The following is a 21,803-nucleotide window of genomic DNA, read 5'->3' as shown; positions in this document are numbered from 1 at the left end:
TGCATTTCCTAACAGGTAAAAGTATACATTTGTGTTAAATCTTACAGAAATAAATAAGCCAGCTAGGCACACATAAATTACAAATAATGATAATATTAATAATAAAAACATGTAGCTTTTGTGTCATGAACATTTTGAAGTGTCAGTGTGCTTATTTTATTTAGCCTATATCATAAGGGCTGCTGTTGTCTGCTAGTTATGATATATTTGGCACGGAAGGCTAAAACGTTAACCTAACTGATAATATGATGTTAATATTATTGTACATTGGCGTCATGTGATTTTTATTAACATTAGTTAATGACAATACATAATACATGTATTTTGTACTGATATTATGTGACGAATACAAATTAATACATACAGCTAAGTTTTCACACTGACGGTTATGGTAACTTCTGTTTCGAGGCGAGTACCGGAAGTTTAACATAGAAAAGCGGAAGTTTTTTTGATTGCAGTATAGCGCGAAACTGGATCGTTATACATGTTGATGATTCGTGGAGCTAATAAACTGCAGAAGAATATCTTAATACACATCAAGTGAGTAAGTATCAGGCTCCTACAATTATATAACAAATATGGTTGAATGAGGTCGGATTTGCTTAATATAACAGTTGAAGTCAGAATAAGCCCATATATTTTTAATTTATTTTTCTACACATGATAGTTTTAATAACTCACTTTTAATAACTGATTTATTTTCTCTTTGTCATGATGACAGCCCTGCTGAAAAATCCAGCTTAAACCAGCCTAGGCTGGTTGGCTGGTTTTAGCTGGTTGACCAGCCTGGTTTTAGAGGGGTTTTGGCCATTTCCAGGCTGGTTTCCAGCCATTTCCAGCCTGGTCTTAGCTGGTCAGGCTGGAAAATGACCAGCTAAATCAAGCTAAAACCAGCTTGACCAGCCTGTTTTAAGCTGGACATAGTTGGTTTTGGCTGGGCTCCCAGCCTGGCTAGGTGGTCAAGCTGGTTTTAGCTGGTTTTTCATAGACCCTTATAATTCTGTTGACGATTTTCTGAATGAACAAAGACTCCCAAGTCCAGCAGAGGTTTAAAATGTTACATATTTATTATGCTACATATCAGCAATTAGTATTTGGCTATAATTGGCATTTGAACATAAATAAATAAATAAATAATGAAACACTACATAACCATAACTAAACTGCTATTAGAGGTTTAGTTACAAAATGTGAGTGGCATGAAGACACTTTGACATTTAGAAACGTTTACACACTTAGACATTTATTTTAACTTTATTTTCCCTTTTGGCTGCCTGTGGAGGTAACGATGAAAGTATCAGATGTAAATGCAACTGTGATTCATTCACTTAGATTGATTAATATGGAGCCAGATTAGTCTCAGAAATAACACATAAAAAAAAAAAATTCATGCATGCGCATCACAGTTCACATTTACAAACCAGTTTGTGAATTCAAAACACAATGCATAATTACGACACACAATTCAGGAATTCACACTGTTTAAATATTTTCGCCAAACTAATTTGATTTGTGTATTTTTAATTCAATTCGTGTTTTGAATTTACGAATTGGATTTGTGTATTTTTGAGTCATATTTTGAATTTATGAATTGGATTTGTGTATTTTTGAGTCATATTTTGAATTTATGAATTGGATTTGTGTATTTTTGAGTGATATTTTGAATTTAAGAATTGGATTTGTGTATTTTTGAGTCATATTTTGAATTTAAGAATTGGATTTGTGTATTTTTGAGTGATATTTTGAATTTATGAATTGGATTTGTGTATTTTTGAGTCATATTTTGAATTTAAGAATTGGATTTGTGTATTTTTGAGTGATATTTTGAATTTATGAATTGGATTTGTGTATTTTTGAGTCATATTTTGAATTTATGAATTGGATTTGTGTATTTTTGAGTCATATTTTGAATTTATGAATTGGATTTGTGTATTTTTGAATCATGTTTTGAATTTATGAATTGGATTTGTGTATTTTTGAGTGATATTTTGAATTTATAAATTGGATTTGTGTATTTTTGAGTGATATTTTGAATTTATGAATTGGATTTGTGTATTTTTGAGTGATATTTTGAATTTATAAATTGGATTTGTGTATTTTTGAGTGATATTTTGAATTTATAAATTGGATTTGTGTATTTTTGAGTCATATTTTGAATTTATGAATTGGATTTGTGTATTTTTGAATCGCATTTTGAATTTATGAATTGGATTTGTGTATTTTTGAGTCATATTTTGAATTTAAGAATTGGATTTGTGTATTTTTGAGTGATATTTTGAATTTAAGAATTGGATTTGTGTATTTTTGAGTGATATTTTGAATTTATGAATTGGATTTGTGTATTTTTGAGTCATATTTTGAATTTATGAATTGGATTTGTGTATTTTTGAGTCATATTTTGAATTTACGAGTTGGATTTGTGTGTTCACGAATTGTACTTTTTAAATGTGAAATGTGTTGTGGATGTATGAATTATATTTTGTAAATGCATTATTTCTGAGACTGATCTGGCTCCATAGGATTAAAGCCTATAGGAAGTGAACACTAGCAGTTTTGTTGCTGCTTTTCAAAATCCCAGGGGTAAAAGCTTGAGGCATTGGGCTCAGAGCCAAATAACATCTCCGCAACACTTTGTTGAACAGAATCGGATGAACTCGAAGACACCATTTTACTGAGCTCAGAACAGAAATAGTCAATTTCAACAAGATCAGCCTTTTTCGTCACTTTTTCGCCGTCTTCTACATGTTGATTTACGTCAGGCATAAATGAGCCAACATCAGTAGTATCAAAATCAAAAATGGTGTTTTTCATTGGGTCAAACATGTCAGCGTTGGAAAGACTCATTTCAGAGTTTCTCCACGCAGAGTCCATTAATTCAGAAGAATTACTAGCGTTTGCCATCATCGATCCAGGTTTGAATTCTCCATCTGATCCATCTTGTGTGAGTCCTTCACTACTATAAGCATAGCTTTCTTCATTAGATGGACAAGAACCGAAAGGAAAACAATCGTCAGGTTCAGATCCACTGAGATGATCGCTGAGGATATCACAGGACACGTTATTAATAAATGACATCTGCTTCTCCTCCACATTATTTACATCTGTGTAAACTAACGGACTGAATAGTTGACACTTGGTTGTCATATAACTAGGTTCACAGTTTTCCGTTTCCGAGTCAAATATTCCAGTATCGACTGATTCAGGACTGAACGGATCAGCGACGTGTATTTCAGAGTCGCTTTGTTTACTGGTGGCCAAACCTGGATCTTGAAGATCGATGCTACATTTCATTTTGTCAGTAGGTTCTTGACTAAAATAAGTAGGAGTGCCAACTTCATGATAACCAGAATCTAGCCTTGGTGCTTCATGAGAGAAAGAGTTGGCAGTGTTAATTTCGTCTAAATCAGACGCACATTCAACTGGCTCTGCAGGTATTGGACTGAAGGGGTCAAAATATTGCAGTTCATATTTACTCATGGCTGAGTTTTCAGAAGGTTTTTGTGAGCTGCTGAATTCAGTTAAGAGTTGCTCATCCGCACAAACCTGATCAGTGGTTGATGTGTCTGTATTGCTGAACATACAAAGGAGGTCTTGATCTGTAGATTTTGGTGTATCCTCAATTGTTGGTTCAGGAATATCTTCAGGTGCATTCGGATATTCCTCGTCATCCCATTCTGAATTATGCACACTTTGGCAGGCATCTGAATCATCAAATGTAAAACGTGGAATAGGTAGCTCTGACCTTTCAGAATCAGACTCTAATATTTCATTACCTATAGGGTCGATAATAGCGTCATAATCTGGATCCCTGTTATCAAAACCGTTTTGACCACCATTAGTATTCTGGTTGTGTTCTTCTGTGTCTTCAGACTTTGGACTGCAACAGTCTAATTCATCTACACCATTGAATTCTGGGCTCAAAGTAGTGTCCTTCCAAGGCAACTGATCATTGGACTCGTCTTTTTTTATGTCATTTGTCTCTGGACAAACTGGACCATGACTATGCAATTCAGGGCTACCAGGATCTAATCTCACAGTAAAAAAGAACATATCTCCATACTTGTAGTCGTACACATCTAATGCGTTCGGCTGAGACTCTGAGGTATTACTGTTTATATCTTGCAAGTGTTCACTTTGAAGACCTGGAGTGGTATTTTCAAGATCTGGGGAGACACTCTCTGTTTTTTTGTCTTCAAGTTCAGAATGGCAACTAACTTTATCAGTTAAAGCATGTTGTTCAGAAGCGATATGATGTTCAAAAATCTTTTGAATGTCACTAATGCCTGAAACTGGCTCGGGATCGCATGGACTTAGAGGAAACCCAGTGTAGGAGCCTGCGATAATGCTCTGTAGACCACATAGTGAGTTTGGTCCTTTAATAAAACTGGGTCCGGCTTTAGTTTCAACTCTGTCGACTTCAGCAAACGTAATCGGATCAACCTCGAAGGAATCAGAGATTGTAGAGCTAGATCCTGATTCATGGACAAACTCTTCGCTGATCTCAGGGCTGACATCTTCTGGTTCCACATATTCGTGAATTTGTTTTCTTGTGGCATTTCTTTCAACCTCAACATCGGCATCAGGGCAAGATTTGAGAGTAGACTCAGAACACTCAGTGTTTTTTGATGTCTGTTTGAAATCATCACCTAGTGGCATGTTGATGGGAGCATTAAAGGTACCATAGTCCTTTCCGGCAGATTGAAAAGGGTAGTGTAAAGTGTCTGGAAAACTGTTGTCTTCGGTGGTGAAGGCATCAGGGCATTGCTCTTCATCTGATGTTGCGACCAAGAGAGAATCAGAGGCAAAAGGATCTGTGCCTTTAAATGGATCCCTTGGCAATTGCTCTGAGAAAGAAACAGCTTTTGGTTAATAATTGTCTTTCATTGGATTAACTCACTAAACATAGCAGTGTGTACATCTACATCAGGGATGTCTAAACTTAGTCCTGGAGGGCCGGTGTCCTGCATAGTTCCGTTCCAACCCCTGTCAGACACACCTGGGCTAGCTAATCAAGCTTTTACTAGGCTTTCTAGAATTGTCCTGACAGGTGTATTGAGCCAAGTTGGAGCTAAACTATGCAGGACACTGAACCTCCAGGACTGAGTTTGGACACCTACATCAGGAGTGCCCAATCCTATTCCTGTAGGTCTAACTTCCTGCAGAGTTCAGCTGCAAACTTGATCAAACACTCCTGTCTTTAATTATCAAGTGCTCCTACAGACCCAACTTAAGCTGCGGTCACACTGGACTTTTCTCCCCATAGACTTCTATTCATATGCACGTGAATACATCAGACTGGAAATGCAAGGTTGTGCGTCAAGTTTCGCAGATCACTGCGTTAGAAAGTTCAAGCTTGGTGAACTCTGACCTGCGAAATTGCATCATTTGACTGCATGAGACCAATCAAGGATCAAAACATGACCTCTCTATACAGGAATTTAAAATATGGAGCAAACGCTCATTTTTTTAATGTCTAATCATCTTGTTTGATCCCGCCCCTTTTCACAGCGCCGTACGACAGAATTTCGCAAGCTCAAACTCTAGTGTGACCGCAGCTTAAGTTGATTTAGTTGTGTTTGATCAGGGTTGGAGCTGAATTCTGCAGGAAGGTAGATCTTCAGGAACAGGATTGGTCACCAGTGATCTACATAAATTTACATCTTTATATACTAGGGCTGGGATGATAAATTTACGTCTTGTGAATGACGTATTGTCATTGTCTGCTGAGCCCTTACTACAATGGCACTAACACTAATTCATGCCACTTTGTTTTTTCCATAAACACAGCTTCTTCATCAAAGTAGGGCATTTGCAAGTGTCAACCAAAATGAGCTCAAAGATTTGGGAATACTCTAATCGGATTTCATTGTGAATCGAGTCATTCAGAATTTACACATCGTTCTTAAGTTGAATCGGAAACCTTAATCGAATCAATTCGCTGTCTACCCAAAGATTCTTAGGCTGTGAATTGTGGATTGATTCTTTGATTCTGTAATCGATTCAGAGCTTAGTTTTTAATAGGACTACTTAGTTTTTACACACACGTCGCTCTAGGCTTGATTTTAACCACTTAAATGCTCAGAAAGAAGAGCACTTGTACATTTGGCATTTACGGTAATTGGTCAGATGTACTTGTAGCTATAGTCGTATCACCCTGCAGCCCAAGACCGGTTACTCACTGAAGCCAAGAAGGGCTGAGCCTGGTCAGTACCTGGATGGGAGACCACATGCGAAAACTAGGTTGCTGTTGGAAGTGGTGTTAGTGAGGCCAGCAGGGGGCACTTAATCTCCGGTCTGCGTGAGTCCTAATGCCACAGTACAGGGGACACTATACTGTCAGTGAGCGCCGTCTTTCGGATGAGACGTTAATCCGAGGTCCTGACTCTCTGTGGTCATTAAAAAATCCCATGGCACTTCTCGTAAAGAGTAGGAGTGTAAATTCCAAGTGCCAAATTCCCTCCATCTTCCCTTATACATCATGGCCTCCCAATCATCCCTATCCATCGAATTGGCTCTATCACTGCCTATCCACTCCATCTATAGCTGGTGTATGGTGAGCACACTTGCGCTGTTGTCCTGTGGTTGCCGTCGCATCATCCAAGTGGATGCTGCACACTGGTAGTGGAGTGGTGAGACCCTCACCCCCCCACCTAATGATTGTGAAGTGCTTTGGCTGTATGGCCATACACAATAAATGCACTATATGAATACACATTGCTTACTTACTTACTTTTACTTGCTTGGCTTGTATACCACAAGATTAACGTAAGCAGCTCACTATGAACACTCTCGTATTCGCTTAAAACTGTCCTAACTGTATTAATGATTTTAGTTTCAAGTGGTATCTGTAAGGACGGCTGTTTGTAAAACAATAAGTACTATCTGTTGGTAAATACAAAGCTCAGAATTATTTCAGAGAGAATCGCAATGCATTTGGAATTTTACTGAAACGATAATCGATTCGCAATGGGAATACATTGAAATTTTAAATTTCCCTTACACGTATTTGTAGTTTTAGTGCAATTTGGAAAAAGCCCTTCAAAAGTGTCAAGAATGGATTCACATCATCATCATAGACAAAACAGAGGTCAAAACCCTTGTATACCAAATATACCCAATATACCAACCGGTCACGTCAACCTTTGGAAAATGGTCATCTCCGAATACATCACCTGAAAAAATAAAAAGTTGTATAAACAATAAAAATGTAACTGGAAAATCCAAACAAACACGACTCAACAATCACTCACCATCAGTGAAGGGGTTTGGATGGAAGAAATCAAACTGTCTGTTTGTTGCTTGACTGGGTTGGATAATCTCAAAGTCTTCCTTCTCCATATCAGAAGAGTCCGACTGTTTGTAAAGAGAAAGCATACATGTCATGTTCAGTTGTGTTATTGATTTAATATTTTAACATTTCTGAGCGTAGCACTTGTGATTTATGCTAATTGTGATCGCAGACCAAGCTTTGATATAATGGCTTTACTTGCTGCTGCTCAACATATGGAGTTGATCATGTCATTTTAACAGTATGCATGTTGGCAATGTGTCTCTACCATAAGCTCTCACTTTTTAAATGTGTACTGCAGTTTAAGTAGTTAATTAAGTGATGCTCTAGTAAATTAATAAAAACAACTGAAGGGGAACAAGTGCTTAGAAAATTGGTTGGTTAAATGGCATTGTTACATGGCTGTCTGTTGGTTGGTCAGTCGCAACATTTCAAGGCACAGTACATTAATCCCAGATAACAACCACTAAATAACACAGGATCATCCAGGAACTGAAAATAAACTTGACTATCAATCAATACGTTCACATATACATACATACACACATATATATATATATATATATATATATATATATATATATATATATATATATATATATATATACTTAAATTGACATTCATTTGAATCTTCATGTCTGTCACGCCAGTTTTGGATTGTTTGACACCATCTAGTGTCTGAATAATGCGCAGGTTAGTGTATACTCCATCAGCTGTTTCTGTCAGCTTTGTGTTTTTGACTGTTTGGCGCCATCTAGTGTCTGAATAATGCGCAGGTTAGTGTATACTCCATCAGCTGTTTCTGTCAGCTTTGTGTTTTTGACTGTTTGGCGCCATCTAGTGTCTGAATAATGCGCAGGTTAGTGTATACTCCATCAGCTGTTTCTGTCAGCTTTGTGTTTTTGACTGTTTGGCGCCATCTAGTGTCTGAATAATGCGCAGGTTAGTGTATACTCCATCAGCTGTTTCTGTCAGCTTTGTGTTTTTGACTGTTTAGCGCCATCTAGTGTCTGAATAATGTGCAGGTTAGTGTATACTCCATCAGCTGTTTTCTTTTCTGTCAGCTGTGACATTAATTAAAGAGTTAATAAACGATTATGGCTCAGAAAAATGTTTCAAGTAAAATTTTCATGTATTTTGGTAAGCAGCAGTGTAATAAGCTAGATAAAGTACATTCAAGATGGTTGTTTTCACAGAATAAAGGTCTTCAGTCTTATACAACAGTGCTGCACTTCACATCAGGCTGCTGATAAACCTGTCTGGCTTTATTCTGCGATAACAACCTTCTTAAACATTTCTGAACACATATAATGCAAAATGTCATCAGATACATAATCATTTGCACTGTAACGCAGCACACTGTGTGTGTCCCACCTGTGGAGTTGTCGATCTGAACATAACATCCTCTTCTTTAACTTCGGTCAATGTGATCTCAGTGAAAGATGACGATCCACTGCTCTTCTGTGATCAATAACAGATCATGAGTTAGCAAATTTAACAATAACTGTTAGCATAAAGTACAAGTGCTGAATGTTTGTGCATACTTGGCCAAAAATTGTGGCCAACTGCTCAGGTATCCTCAGTTAATAAACTCACTGGCAACTTTATAAGACACATCTGCTCAACTGTTCGTTATCACATGGCAGCAACTCAATGCATTTAGGCATGTAGACATGGTCAAGACGATCTGCTGCAGTTCAAAGTGAGCATCAGAATGGGGAAGAAAGGGGATTTAAGTGACTTTGAACGTGGCATGGTTCTTGATGCCAATCGGCTGGCCTGAGTATTTCAGAAACTGCTGATCTACTGGGATTTTCATGCACAACCATCTCTAGGGTTTACAGAGAATGGTCCGACAAAGAGGAAATATCCAGTGAGCGGCAGTTCTGTGGGCGCAAATGCCTTGTTGATGCCAGAGGTCAGAGGAGAATGGCCAGACTGGTTCCAGCTGAAAGAAGGGCAACAGTAAGTCAAATAAGCACTCGTTACAACTGAGGTCTGCAGAAGAGCATCTCTGAACACACAACACGTCCAACCTTGAGGCGGATGGGCTACAGCAGCAGAAGACCACACCGGGTGCCACTTCTGTCAGCTAAGAACAGGAAACTGAGGCTACAATTGGCTGGTCTGATGAGTCTCCATTTCTGCTGCCACATTCGGATGCTCGGCTCAGAATTTGGCATCAACAACATGAAAGCATGGATCCATCCTGCCTTGTATCAGTGGTTCAGGCTGGTGGTGGTGGTGTAATGGTGTCAAGGATATTTTCTTGGCTCATTTTGGGCCCACTTCTGATGGCTACTTCCAGCAGGATAGCGCACCATGTCATAAAGCACCAATCATCTCAGACTGGTTTCTTGAACATGACAATAAGTTCACTGTACTCAAATGGCCTCCACAGACACCAGAGCTCAATCCAATAGAGCACCTTTGGAATGTGGTGGAACGGGAGATTGGCATCATGGATGTGCAGCTGACAAATCTGCACCAACTGTGTGATGCTATCATGTCAATATGGAGCAAAATCTCTGAGGAATATTTCCAGTAGCTTGTTGAATCTATGCCATGAAGGATTAAAGCAGTTCTAAAGGCAAAAGGGGGTCCAACCCGGTACCAACCCAGTTATTTCTTTTGTTTCATCAACTTGAATTTGTGAAAACAATTAAGTTAATTTAATCAATTTGTGTTAGGACAACATGAAGAAATTGTGTGGCACCCAGCATTTTTTACAGTACTGTGGATTTATGTGGAATGATTGTAAAAAGTGATAAGTTACTTAATAGTGTATATGCCGAGCTAGTGTGTTTCCCATATTGATAAACTTCCGGTGACCTGCTATTGTGAGTTTTTTCCATTTTATACGGTTCCTTTTACAGCATCGATGTTGTAATTAAAATACAATCTGTTAAACAGACTTTGGCATTCATTTATTTGCTCAAGCATAATACGAGACTAAAAGCCGTTTACTCGCACGCGCCCATCAGAATCGGCAGGCTAGTGCAGAAGCTCCATTGAATATACTGGGGTAAAATAAATGTTCATATTATAAAGACACGGCGGGGAAAAATGTAATGTAATGCAGTGCTTCTTATACAATCTGAGACCCACTTTATATCAGATATCATTCAGCCAGTGGAGATCGCTGATTTTTAAAGAAAACAGACCTTAAACTCGCTGATTTTGCATTGGCATACAGTTCACCGGAAACGATTAACCCAGGTTACTGGCAAATTAAAAGTCCTATTAGCATGCTTCGGCATATACCCTATTGCCTTAAAAGCAACACGTTGACTTCTAAAAAATAAATAAGCCTTAAATAAAGTAAACCCATTGTAACTTGGAAATGTTAAGTTGACTTAACATGTTTATTATTGTGCAAATTTTACTTTTTAATATAAAGTAAATGAATCACTTTTTACAGCACAGTAACTTAAAACTTAATAACTTTTGAACTTTTATTTAAGGTTGTGTAAGCCCATTTAGATCCATTTGTTTGCTTAACAAAGTAAGTCTCTCATATAATATAGATCTACTAAAAGCCTGAAAATATGACTTTACAAACTGTATTGTACCCAAACCCTATAAACATGTGCACGTTAGTCAGTAATATAACTGAGTTTCATATCAAAGCTAAGTATGTATTTACATGCATAAATAGACTGAATGATGGGCTGAAATCTGTGCGTGTATATTCTATATAAGGGCCTAAAATATAAGATATTAATATGAATGCTATTTGGCATACCAAGTTCTCCAGTGAACGCTGCATTTTATCAAGCTCCTCTACAGCGCTCTCCTGCTCAACATGATCCATTTCCTCTCCCTCCTGTTCAGACAGGATGTTCTCGCTGTCACACTTGCTTTCTACATCATCCATTTTTCCATCCAAATCCTGATCCAAAACCACACAATGATCTTCTGTGATCTCAGACGCTGTGCATTCTCCTGTTATGAGGCCAGCAACCAGCTCACTCAGCTTATTTTTAACCTGGTGGACAAATAAAAATAATAGTGATCAATCAAACATGAGGTTGGGCTGCACTGTAAGAAAGAATATTTTCAGTTGATCCAAAGGAACTTTTCTAGTCAGCTCAACTCATATCAATCAATCTGACTGAAAATATTAAGTTAAACTTCGCACAACTTACAAAATGTACAACCCCAAATCAGAAAAGATTGAAACAATATGGAAAACGCTAATAACAAAGAAAGTAGTGGTTACTAAATTGACTTCTGTTTCATTGCAGACAATATGAACACAAAATATTTCATGTTTTGTCTGCTTAACTTCTGTAAAGAGACTTGAAATAATGTGTTTCTTTATGATTTAGAATTTCTTTGCTGTATTTTGTATATGGTTTGCTTTGTTGAATTAATTAAGTTGTTTGGGGACTTTAATTATGACATCAAAATTTCGGAGCCTAGCGGATATATATTGCGTGTAGTAATGAATGAAAACAAAGCATGGAACGCTAGGTGAGAGATGGTAAAAGGGGCACAGGTATACGGTTGCTTCACGGATTCTTCCTTTATGAGTTTTAGCTGCTGGTTTGAGGGAAAATTTGGTTAGTATTAGGGTTATTAGGGTAATTTGGTTTATTTGTTTAAGATTAATGTTTGATTGTTGATGTTGGCTTAGTGTTTTAACTTTCGAGATTCATTTGTGTTTGTTTATTTTCTCTCTAGTTCTTACGGTGATTCATGATGAAATAACGTGTACTAGTTCTATGGAGTGTGACCAATAAATGAATCGTGAACCGTCAGTGAAAGACTTGGTCATCTATTAATCAGGACGCTACAACTTCATTTCATTTATAAATGTACATCCTTTCCTGTCATTCAGACCTGCAACACACTCCAAAAGATTAGTTTAGGTTTGAGGCTAGTAATCAGGTAAACTGCTGAAATAATGATGTGATTTGACGTTGACGGGTGATGTCAACAGGTGACTGTAATTATGATCTGGTACAAAAGCAGCATCCAAGAAGAGTCTAGTCCTCTAGGAGCAAAGATGGGCCAAGGATCACCAAGAAATACATGAGAAAATGATTAAAATGTTTCAAAACAGTGTTCCTCAAAGATAGAGAGTAAGACATTTGGATATTTCACCTTCAACAGTGCAGAACATCTTTAAAAGATTGAAGGAATCTGGAAGAATTTCAGTGCGTAAAGGATAAGGGCGCAAACCTAAGTTGAACAACCGTGATCTCCGATCCCTCAGGGGGCGCTGCATCAAGAATCCTCATTCATCTATAAGCCAGATCAGCACATGGGCTCAGGAATACTGCGGCAAACCTTTGTCAAGTGCCACAATACAGAGTTACATCCACAAATGGCAGTGGAAACTGTACTGTGCCAAAAGGAAGCCCTATGTTAACAGTGTCCAGAAGTGCTGTTGACTTATCTGGGCTCGGAGGCATCTGGGATGGACATCACACAGTAGGAATGTGAACTGTGCTCAGATGAATCAGTATCTCAGGTATTTTTTGGGAGAAATGGACTCCAGACTAAAGAAGAAAAGGATCATCCAGACCAGCAACAAGTCCAAAAGCCAGGGTATGTCATGGTATGGGGTTGTTTCAGTGCCCTTGACAAAGGTAACCTGCACTTCTGTGATGCTCCATTAATGCTGAAAAGTACACAGAGATTTTGGAGCACAATGCGCTGCCTTCTTTTCCAGGGACACCCATGCATATTTCAACAAGACAATGCAGAACAACATTCTGCACACATTACAGAGTCCTGCTGCTGAATAAGAGGATACAGGCACTTGGATGGCCCGCCTGCAGTCCTGACCTGTCTCCAATAGAGAATGTGTGGCACATTTTGAAATGTGTAAAATGCGACAATGAAAACCCTGTACTGTTGTCCACAATAAGAGTTGTTTGCAGGAAGAATGGGACAAAGTGACACCTGAAACACTTCATCACTTGGTGTCTTCAGTCCCTAAACGTCTCTTAAGTGTTGTGAAAAGGAACGGCAACATTACAGAGTGGTAAATGCTTTACTGATACAACTTTATTTGAAATGTGTTGCAAGAACCAAAATTTGTAATGCGTATTTCTTAAAAAAAAAAACAACAACCATCGTAATCCTGAAGGACACATTAAATAATGTTTGTTGTGTTGTCTGCAATGAAATACAAGTCAAAGTCAATTTGGAAATCACTGCTTTCTTTTTTATTTCCGTTTTTCATAGTCACAACTTTTTCTGATTTGGGGTTGTAATTAAATTGCTTGAGTAATTACGTTACTGTCTGATAAAGTAATGTACATTCTATTTCAAGCATGTAATTAATTACTTTTTCGAAGTAACTTCGCCTAAACTGAGTGTAATAGTCAACTAAAACGTCTCTCTGGTGTGATGGGGACAGTTAAAGGGTTAAAAATCATCAGAATGAACTGGTGTGAAAACATGCAAGAAGCAGTAGCAGAATATGTTGACCTGTACGATCTCCTGAAAGACGTCCTGCAGTGGAGCGATGCGCACGTGCAGGCTTTCTGCGTGTGTTTTAGCGTAAGCTACATCCCTCTGGAGCTGCAGGAGGTCTTCAGCGGCTGCAGACAGATCAGTGTCGTACTGCTGTAGAGTCTGCTCCAGCTCCTGCTGCTGCTCCTGTAGACACTGCAGCTGCACACGCACACACAAACACACACACACACACACCGTCAAATGCACAGACAGATAGCGGCGCCTGAAATATTACTGTAAATGCCATATGCACTCGGTGACACAATATTTGCACGACCGAGATTTTAGATATTATTTGCATGATGTAATATAACCAGCTTCTGATGGTAAACATGTATTAATTGTATTGTTTATAATCAGACCTGATAAAAACGGCCTGCAGAAACACTTTGATTGACATTCTCCCTTTGTACGCATCATCAGAGGGGGAAAGCCCCGCCCACTAGTGCCCATATATCCCTCATTAGCATGAGACACTAGTCTTGTTTTTGAATCTGCCACTATGCTGACACAGGCTCCGTAGCTCCGCCCTCTTTTGAAAAAGAGCACAATCTCATTTGCATTTAAAGCGACAGTCACCAAAACGCCACAATTAGGATCAAAACCTAAAAGGGTCAGTTTCAGAGAGTTAGAAACATGATCTGTGTGTTATTTTGAGCTGAACATTCACACACACACTCATCAGACTTATTTTACATCTTGTAAAAAGGGGCATAATAGACTAAATTTTATTCATTCTTAACACTTAAAGGGACAGTTACTCACCCTTTATGGGTTTCTTTATTCCGTTGAATGCAAAAGAAGACATTTTGAAGCATGATGAAAACCTGTAACCATTGACTTCCATTGTTTTTTTTTTACTATAGAAGTCAATGGTTACAGGCTTTCAGCATTCTTCAAAATATCTTTATTTTATGAGTTCCTTTAAAGTAACTCATAAAGGTTTGAAACCGCTTGAAGGACAGCACATAGTAAGCAGATGTTTATTTTTGGGGGTGAACTTTCTCTTTAGGGCTAAAATGGCACTTTGAAACGCTTGATAAATACGAGCTCAGATCAGAGATGATGTGAGGATGTTTAGTGACTGTCGTCTCTTGTTCTGTTGAATTCAATAACGCTTATTTTGATGCACTTTAAGTATCTTTGAGAAGGTTTTTACAGATTCCACAATAATAAGCTGGATTGTACTCAGTGTAAGTACACCAGCAGCTCTTTCATCCAAGCTCTTGGCATTTTCAGTATTGGAGGACTGCAGTGCTTTTTTTTGGCTGGTTTTCCTGCCAGCATGATTCAGAAAACTTCCAAACACAGATTTACTCTTCATTTGACTTGCTTTCTGAGAAAACTGACAGCAGGAGCACACAAACACTGTACGCGGACAGAGCTTCAGCTCCATTTAATCTATAGCATCCCTGAAAACAAGAACATTCCAGTTGGAAGAATCTTAAAGGGCACCTATGGCAAAAAATCTACTTTTCAAGCTGTTTGGACAGATATATGTGCATGTGTGGTGTATAGAGCGTCATATTGGGGTGATATAAGCACACCCAGTGCTTTTTTTTCAATTTAACAACATAAAAAACGGTGGACCAATTGGAGCGGTTTTCAAATCGACCGCAACTTTACGTAGGAGAGCGGTCCCCCCGCCCACCAATATTCATTGACAGGCGCGTCATCATATCCTCAGTTTGTTGATTCACGTCCGCCATTTTCAGCGTGAGTCGAAGCGATTTCACTAAAGGAACACTCTAGCTCTATTTTTAGATGCAAGGCTCATTGGGCTCAACACAAGATCAATATTCTCCACATTATCACTCTAATCGGAATTATTGGTTGTATCTTTAGGTAGGTTTGCAAACATGTGTACTTCTCATTGAGTCTACCTTATACTTCAGCCGTTTGCATTTCTCGCGATCCCAGAAGCTCCCTGTGATCTTAACTAGCATGCGTTTTAGAATTCTAAACATCGGTTTCTATCAGGGTACACTCAAGTCGACGGCTGGGCGCTGCGGACCGCTGCAGAAACCTGTTTAGAATTCAAAAATGCATGGTGCAACGATTCGGGACACTTCATGTCTCTGCTGCGCCACAGAGAGTGTCTGGTGTGCCATGTCGCAGCTTCGAGCGGCGCATCCGGTGCCTCAATCAAAGTTAATTCAGTGTGCGTGGTTATTAGTTTCTGTGTACAAGCTCGGCACTTGAAACTAGCACACAGTTGGCTGTAAAACTGTACAAAGACACAAATGATTTTGTACTCTCTGCTTGGTCTGTGTCAGAGTCGTATATGTATGACTGATTGCTGATCCTCTCAGTCCTGCTCCTTCTCGCAGTCTGCCTGTCAGACTCTGTTGCAAACGCAGAGCGGGTGAGCTCATGGCCCCGCCCCCTTGTTTCGTTGGGCGGGAAGCCGAAACTAATCTACATGTGAAGCAACACACCCCTAAATCAGCGAGCTGTGGACACGCCCCCAACATGACACTTTTTAACACATTATAATAAAACAATCTGAATTGTGTTTGAAACTGAAGCTAAACTGGCACACTCAGAACAACCATAATATTAATATTAAATCATAAAAAAGAGGTCAACTATGTGCCCTTTAAAGGGACCCAAAAAATGAAAATCCCATCATTATTTACTCACCCTTCGTTTGTTCTGAACCTGTTTGAGTTTCTTTCTTCTTTTGAGCACAAAGAAATATATCTTGAAGAAAGCTTGAAACCTGTAACCGTTGACTTGTGTTTGTGTTTGTTTTTCCTACTATGTAAGTCAACGGTTGTTTTCAGCATTCTTCAAAATATCTTCTTTTGTGTTCAACAGAAGAAACACACGAATAAAGGTTGAAAACTACATGAGGGTGAGTAAATACATTTTTTTGAGTGAACTGTCCCTTTAAGGCTGGTGAGTGTCTGTCAGGCTATTTTGTTTGGTGTGCTGCACAGATTGAGCGGGCGTCAACCAAGGGTGAAAGAGCGATCTTATTGGCTGTTTAGCTACGAATCAGATGCAAGAACAAAAACTAAAGTGAGGATTTCATCACATTTCTTAAACAATAAGGATTATCCAACACAATCTGATGTGACGTTTTGATTTGGTGGCCATTTTGCAGCGCGCTAATATGATTTGCTTCAGTCCAGAGAGACTCGAATCATATGCACATATCAACACTCTCCACAAAAACATTCATTCATTTCCTTCAACTTATTTATCAGGGGTCGCCACAGCGGAATGGACCGCCAACCATTCCAGCATGTTTTACACAGTGGAGTCCCTTACAGCTGCAACCCACTACTGGGAAACACCCATACACACTTATTCTCTCACACACACACACTGATACACTATTTAGCTTACCCGATTCCCCTATAGCGCATGTGTTTGGACTGTGGGGGAAACCGGAACACCCGAAGGAAACCCGCGCCAACACGGCGAGAACATGCTAACTCCACCACAACATATAAAACCTATTTGAATGATGCAGGAAGCTGTATTTTAAAGCAGATGTCCTGCTCTGTCTTGTTTCAGTGGAGACTACAACAGACATGCACATTTCAAAGCTTACCACTTCCCTCTCCTGCTTCTGGAGGTCATGGATCATCTCTAGCTCCTCCTTCAGGAGTGTTTTCCTCTCCTCCAGCTTCTCAACAGTCTCCTGTGTGTTTCGACACAAAGCCTTAGTGGTCTGAAGTGTCTCCTCCTCGATGTGCACCTCATCCTTCAGACCCTGAGGATAGATTCAGAAAGATGTGGATATACAATCACCGGCCACTTTATTAGGTACACCTGTCTAACAGCTGGTTAATACAAATTTCTAATCAGCCAATCACATGGCAGCAGCTCAATGCATTTAGGCATGTAGACATGGTCAAGACGGTCTGCTGCAGTTCAAAGCGAGCATCAGAATGGGGAAGAAAGGGGATTTAAGTGACTTTGAACGTGGCATGGTTGTTGGTGCCAGACGGGCTGCTCTGAGTATTTCAGAAACTGCTGATCTACTGGGATTTTCAAGCACAACCATTTCTAGGGTTTACAGAGAATGGTCCGACAAAGAGGAAATATCCAGTGAGCGGCAGTTCTGTGGGGGCAAATGCCTTGTTGATGCCAGAGGTCAGAGGAGAATGGCCAGACTGGTTCCAGCTGATAGAAAGGCAACAGTAACTCAAATAAGCACTCTTTACAACCGAGGTCTGCAGAAGAGCATCTCTGAACACACAACACGTCCAATCTTGAGGTGGATGGGCTACAGCAGCAGAAGACCACACCGGGTGCGGCTCCTGTCAGCTAAGAACAGGAAACTGAGGCTACAATTCACACAGGCTCACCAAAACTGGACAATAGAAGATTGGAGAAACGTTGCCTGGTCTGATGAGTCTCCATTTCTGCTGCCACATTCGGATGCTTGGCTCAGAGTTTGCCCTCAACAACATGAAAGCATGGATCCATCCTGCCTTGTATCAGTGGTTCAGGCTGGTGGTGGTGGTGTAATGGTGTGGGGGATGTTTTCTTGGCACACTTTGGGTCCATTAGTAGCAATTGAGCATGGTGTCAACACCACAGCCTACCTGAGTATTGTTGCTGACCATGTCCATCCCTTCATGACCACAGTGTCTCCATCTTCTGATGGCTACTTCCAGCAGGATAACACACCATGTCATAAAGCGTGAATCATCTCACACTGGTTTCTTGAACATGACAATGAGTTCACTGTACTCAAATGGCCTCCACAGTCCCCAGAGCTCAATCCAATAGAGCACCTTTGGGATGTGGTGGAACGGGAGATTGGCATCATGGATGTGCAGCCGACAAATCTGCAGCAACTGCGTGATGCTATCATGTCAATATGGAGCAAAATCTCTGAGGAATATTTCCAGTACCTTGTTGAATCTATGACATGAAGGATTAAGGCAGTTCTAAAGGCAAATGGGGTCCAACCCGGTACTAGTAAGGTGTACCTAATAAAGTGGCAATCCACCAGCATTCTGTAGTATTAACTAGGTTATAGTGAATTGATAAACTGTAAATACTGTAATACACTCAAGTTTTTACCACAGTAGTTCTGTTAGTTGTAGAAAACTTCATATCAGGAGAGTTGTTTATATTACTATAGTTGTTGTGTTACTATAGCAACTGTAGAGTCACAAATCATTGTTTATTTGTTTTTTTCATGTTGGCGCAACTTGTGTTTTAATTAAAACCCCAATACAGAAAAGCAAAACATACGGCGACCTAATGACGTGTTCACGAATGAATGAATGAAAAAAATTAGTAATAATAAATCAGGCTAATTCACAGATGCAGCTAAACACCGCGTGATCGACTGATGATTTGAATTATCCACCTGCCCGCACTATTGATCATTTATATATTTATTTATGCAGAAATTGGTTGATTTTTATACATTTATTTGCATATTTATTTACTGTTTTATTCATGCGGGAATTAATGGATTTATTTACTCGTTTATTGATATATCTGCGTATTTCTTTATTGTTTTTGCAGGTTTTGTCCTCTGTATGTTCTTGCATATGTTTGGCAATAAAAAAAGAAAAGGGAGTGATATAAAAATACATATAAATCATTCATTCATTTTCTTTTCGGCTTAGTCCCTTTATTAATCTGGGGTCGCCACAGCGGAATGAACCGCCAACTTATCCAGCATATGTTTTACATACCGGATGCCATTCCAGCCGCAACCCATCACTGGGAAACACCCATACACACTCACTCACACACATAAACTACGGACACTTTAGCTTACCCAATTCAACTGTACCACATGTTTTTGGACTTGTGTGGGAAACCGGAGGAAACCCACGCTAACACGGGGAGAACATGCAAACTCCACACAGAAATAACGCATATAATAATAAATAAATAATCAAGTGTTTCCCCCATGCAGCCTCTGTGTATGTAAACATATAAAGCACCACAGTACAGTACCTTGATTTCAATATCCTCAGAAGTGTCTTTACCCTGAGCCTGAAGCTCCACGTCCCTGAAACAATAAATAAGTGCACTCAGATGACAGCATTGAAGTGCACACTGCATTCAGAAATAATCACATAGCAAATCAAACAAAGATGCAAGCAGAAATGCCAAGATTTAGCAGCTGCAGAAATGTGTACAGTCAAATTATGCAATCCATGCGTGTCATATGATGTCAGGATGATGAATCACACCTCTACAGTACACACACACACACACACACACACTACACCATGATTTACGCGTGATTTTTGGCGAATGCATCAGTTAAATAGCATTGAAGCACATGCATACACTCAGATGCATCCCATAATGATGATGTTTTCTGCATGCATTGGTGTACCTGGCAGCGGCTGCAGAGCGGGCTCGTGCCGGCCGCAGGCAGTCTAAGATAAAGCGCATCATATTCATCCGTGACGCGTCATCTGCAGCACATACGTCACACGAGCGGATCAATCAGACGCTTTTCGAAGGATTGCAATAAAAAAGCGCACGCGGGAAAATGAGAGTAAATGCGTGGGAATGGACGAGGAGGTCTCCTTGGATCTGATGCCTTCTCCTTCAGCTGCGGCGGCGGGAGTCACGTGATCACGGGCTCCGGGCTCGTGACACCGGACACTGCGCGGGGGGGAAATCACATTTACCCGCATATACTGCATTCGGTAGCCGGTTCTGCTGTAATATATACTCACACATATACAGGTGAAGGTAAATTATTCGCCCTGGTGTGAATTTGTATGATGTTGAACAGATTCAGGAAATTTTCGCAGTATTTCCTGTAATATTCTTTCTTCTGGAGAAAGTCTTGCTTTATTTCAGCTAGAATAAAAGCAGCTCTTAATTGTTTTAAAGAACGTTAAGGTCAATATTATTAGCCCCCTTAAGCAGTATTTCTTTTGGATTGTCTCTAGAACAAACAACTGTTAATGACTTGCCTAATTACCTGTCGCCTCAGCAAGAAGGTCGCTGGTTCAAGCCTCGGCTGGGTCAGTTGGCATTTCTGTGTGGAGTTTGCATGTTCTCCCTGCGTTCGCGTGGGTTTCCTCCGGTTTTCCCCACAGCCCAAAAAACATTTGGTACAGGTGAATTGGATAGGCTAAATTGTCCGTAGTGTACGTGTGCGAGTGAGTGTGTGTGAATGTTTACCAGAGATGGGTTGCGGCTGGAAGGGCACCCGCTGTGTAAAACATATGCTGGATAAGTTGGCGGTTCATTCCGCTGTGGCGGCCCTAGATTAATAAAGGGACTAAGCTGAGAATGAATGTAAGATTATTGGCTCGAACACAGAATGAAAAACTTTATTATTTCTGAAATCAAGACATTATGTTCTGCTTGTCTAGAAAAAGCTTCTTAATTTAAGAAGTTGCAGATATTTGGACTAGAAACAAGACAAAAACTAAGTAAGAAAAGCATGTTTGCAGTGCACTAAATCTAAAAAATAAATAAATTAGCATGAAAATGTGAAAATAGAAAATGATTCAGTTACTAATGTTAGAATTCACCAAACTTCAAGATAAACACAGTCAACATGAGGGTTAATATGAGCACTGGAGTGAAATCACACTGTAGGTTTCATCATTAGTGTCAGTTTAATGCATCAGCTGAATGAGACACACCCCGGTTAATTTAATGAACTGAAATGGACACCTTTTGAGGACAGTTCCTTTACTGACCACTGGACGGCGCTCTCGGACCGCGGAGCTGTTTAATAGCATAGCAATCTCTTTCATCATCTGTAAACAGGGTTTTGTTAGGGGACTTCAAAGAAGTAAATCATTACTAATTACATCATTGATCCTCACAATAGCTCAGTGGTTAGCACTGTGGCCTGACAGCAAAAAGGTTGCTGGTTTGAGTCCCGGCTGGAGCAGTTGGCGTTTCTGTTGTGGAGTTGGCATGTTCTCCCCATGTAGGCACGGGTTTCCTCCGGGTGCTCCGGTTTCCCCCACAGTCCAAACACATGCGTCATATAGGAATTGATCAACTAAATGAGTGTGTATGGGTGTTTCCCAGTACTGGGTTGCAGCTGGAAGTGCATCTGCCGTGTAAGACATATGCT

At 39.7% G+C, this 21,803-nt stretch overlaps 1 protein-coding gene across 1 annotated transcript; it reads right to left on the bottom strand.

Moving 5' to 3' along the window:
- Positions 1-2,303: 2,303 nt before the first annotated feature.
- On the bottom strand, positions 2,304-20,312 carry si:ch73-140j24.4 (uncharacterized). Its single transcript, XM_056470605.1, has 9 exons — positions 20,088-20,312; positions 19,700-19,754; positions 17,322-17,483; positions 13,733-13,918; positions 11,034-11,276; positions 8,663-8,749; positions 7,251-7,353; positions 7,128-7,172; positions 2,304-4,844 (listed from the first exon to the last, which is right to left on the bottom strand). The coding sequence occupies exons 1-9, from the start codon at positions 20,153-20,155 to the stop codon at positions 2,545-2,547; spliced, it is 3,249 nt and encodes a 1,082-aa protein (XP_056326580.1). The 5' UTR covers positions 20,156-20,312; the 3' UTR covers positions 2,304-2,544.
- Positions 20,313-21,803: the final 1,491 nt, after the last annotated feature.

This window comes from Danio aesculapii, chromosome 2 (assembly GCF_903798145.1).
Source record: "Danio aesculapii chromosome 2, fDanAes4.1, whole genome shotgun sequence".
Lineage (NCBI taxonomy): Eukaryota > Metazoa > Chordata > Actinopteri > Cypriniformes > Danionidae > Danio > Danio aesculapii.
The sequence above is the reverse complement of the archived record's forward strand: the minus strand, read 5'-3'. Positions and strand labels throughout refer to the sequence as shown.

Coding starts and splice junctions, on each gene's coding strand:
- si:ch73-140j24.4 (XM_056470605.1), bottom strand. CDS start 20,155: ATGAATATGATGCGCTTTATCTTAGACTGCCTGCGGCCGGCACGAGCC. Junction 13,919..17,321: donor AGAAGCAGGAGAGGGAAGTG/GTAAGCTTTGAA, acceptor GTGCGTGTGCAG/CTGCAGTGTCTACAGGAGCA. Junction 4,845..7,127: donor TCCAAAGGTTGACGTGACCG/GTTGGTATATTG, acceptor TTTCTTTCTCAG/AGCAATTGCCAAGGGATCCA.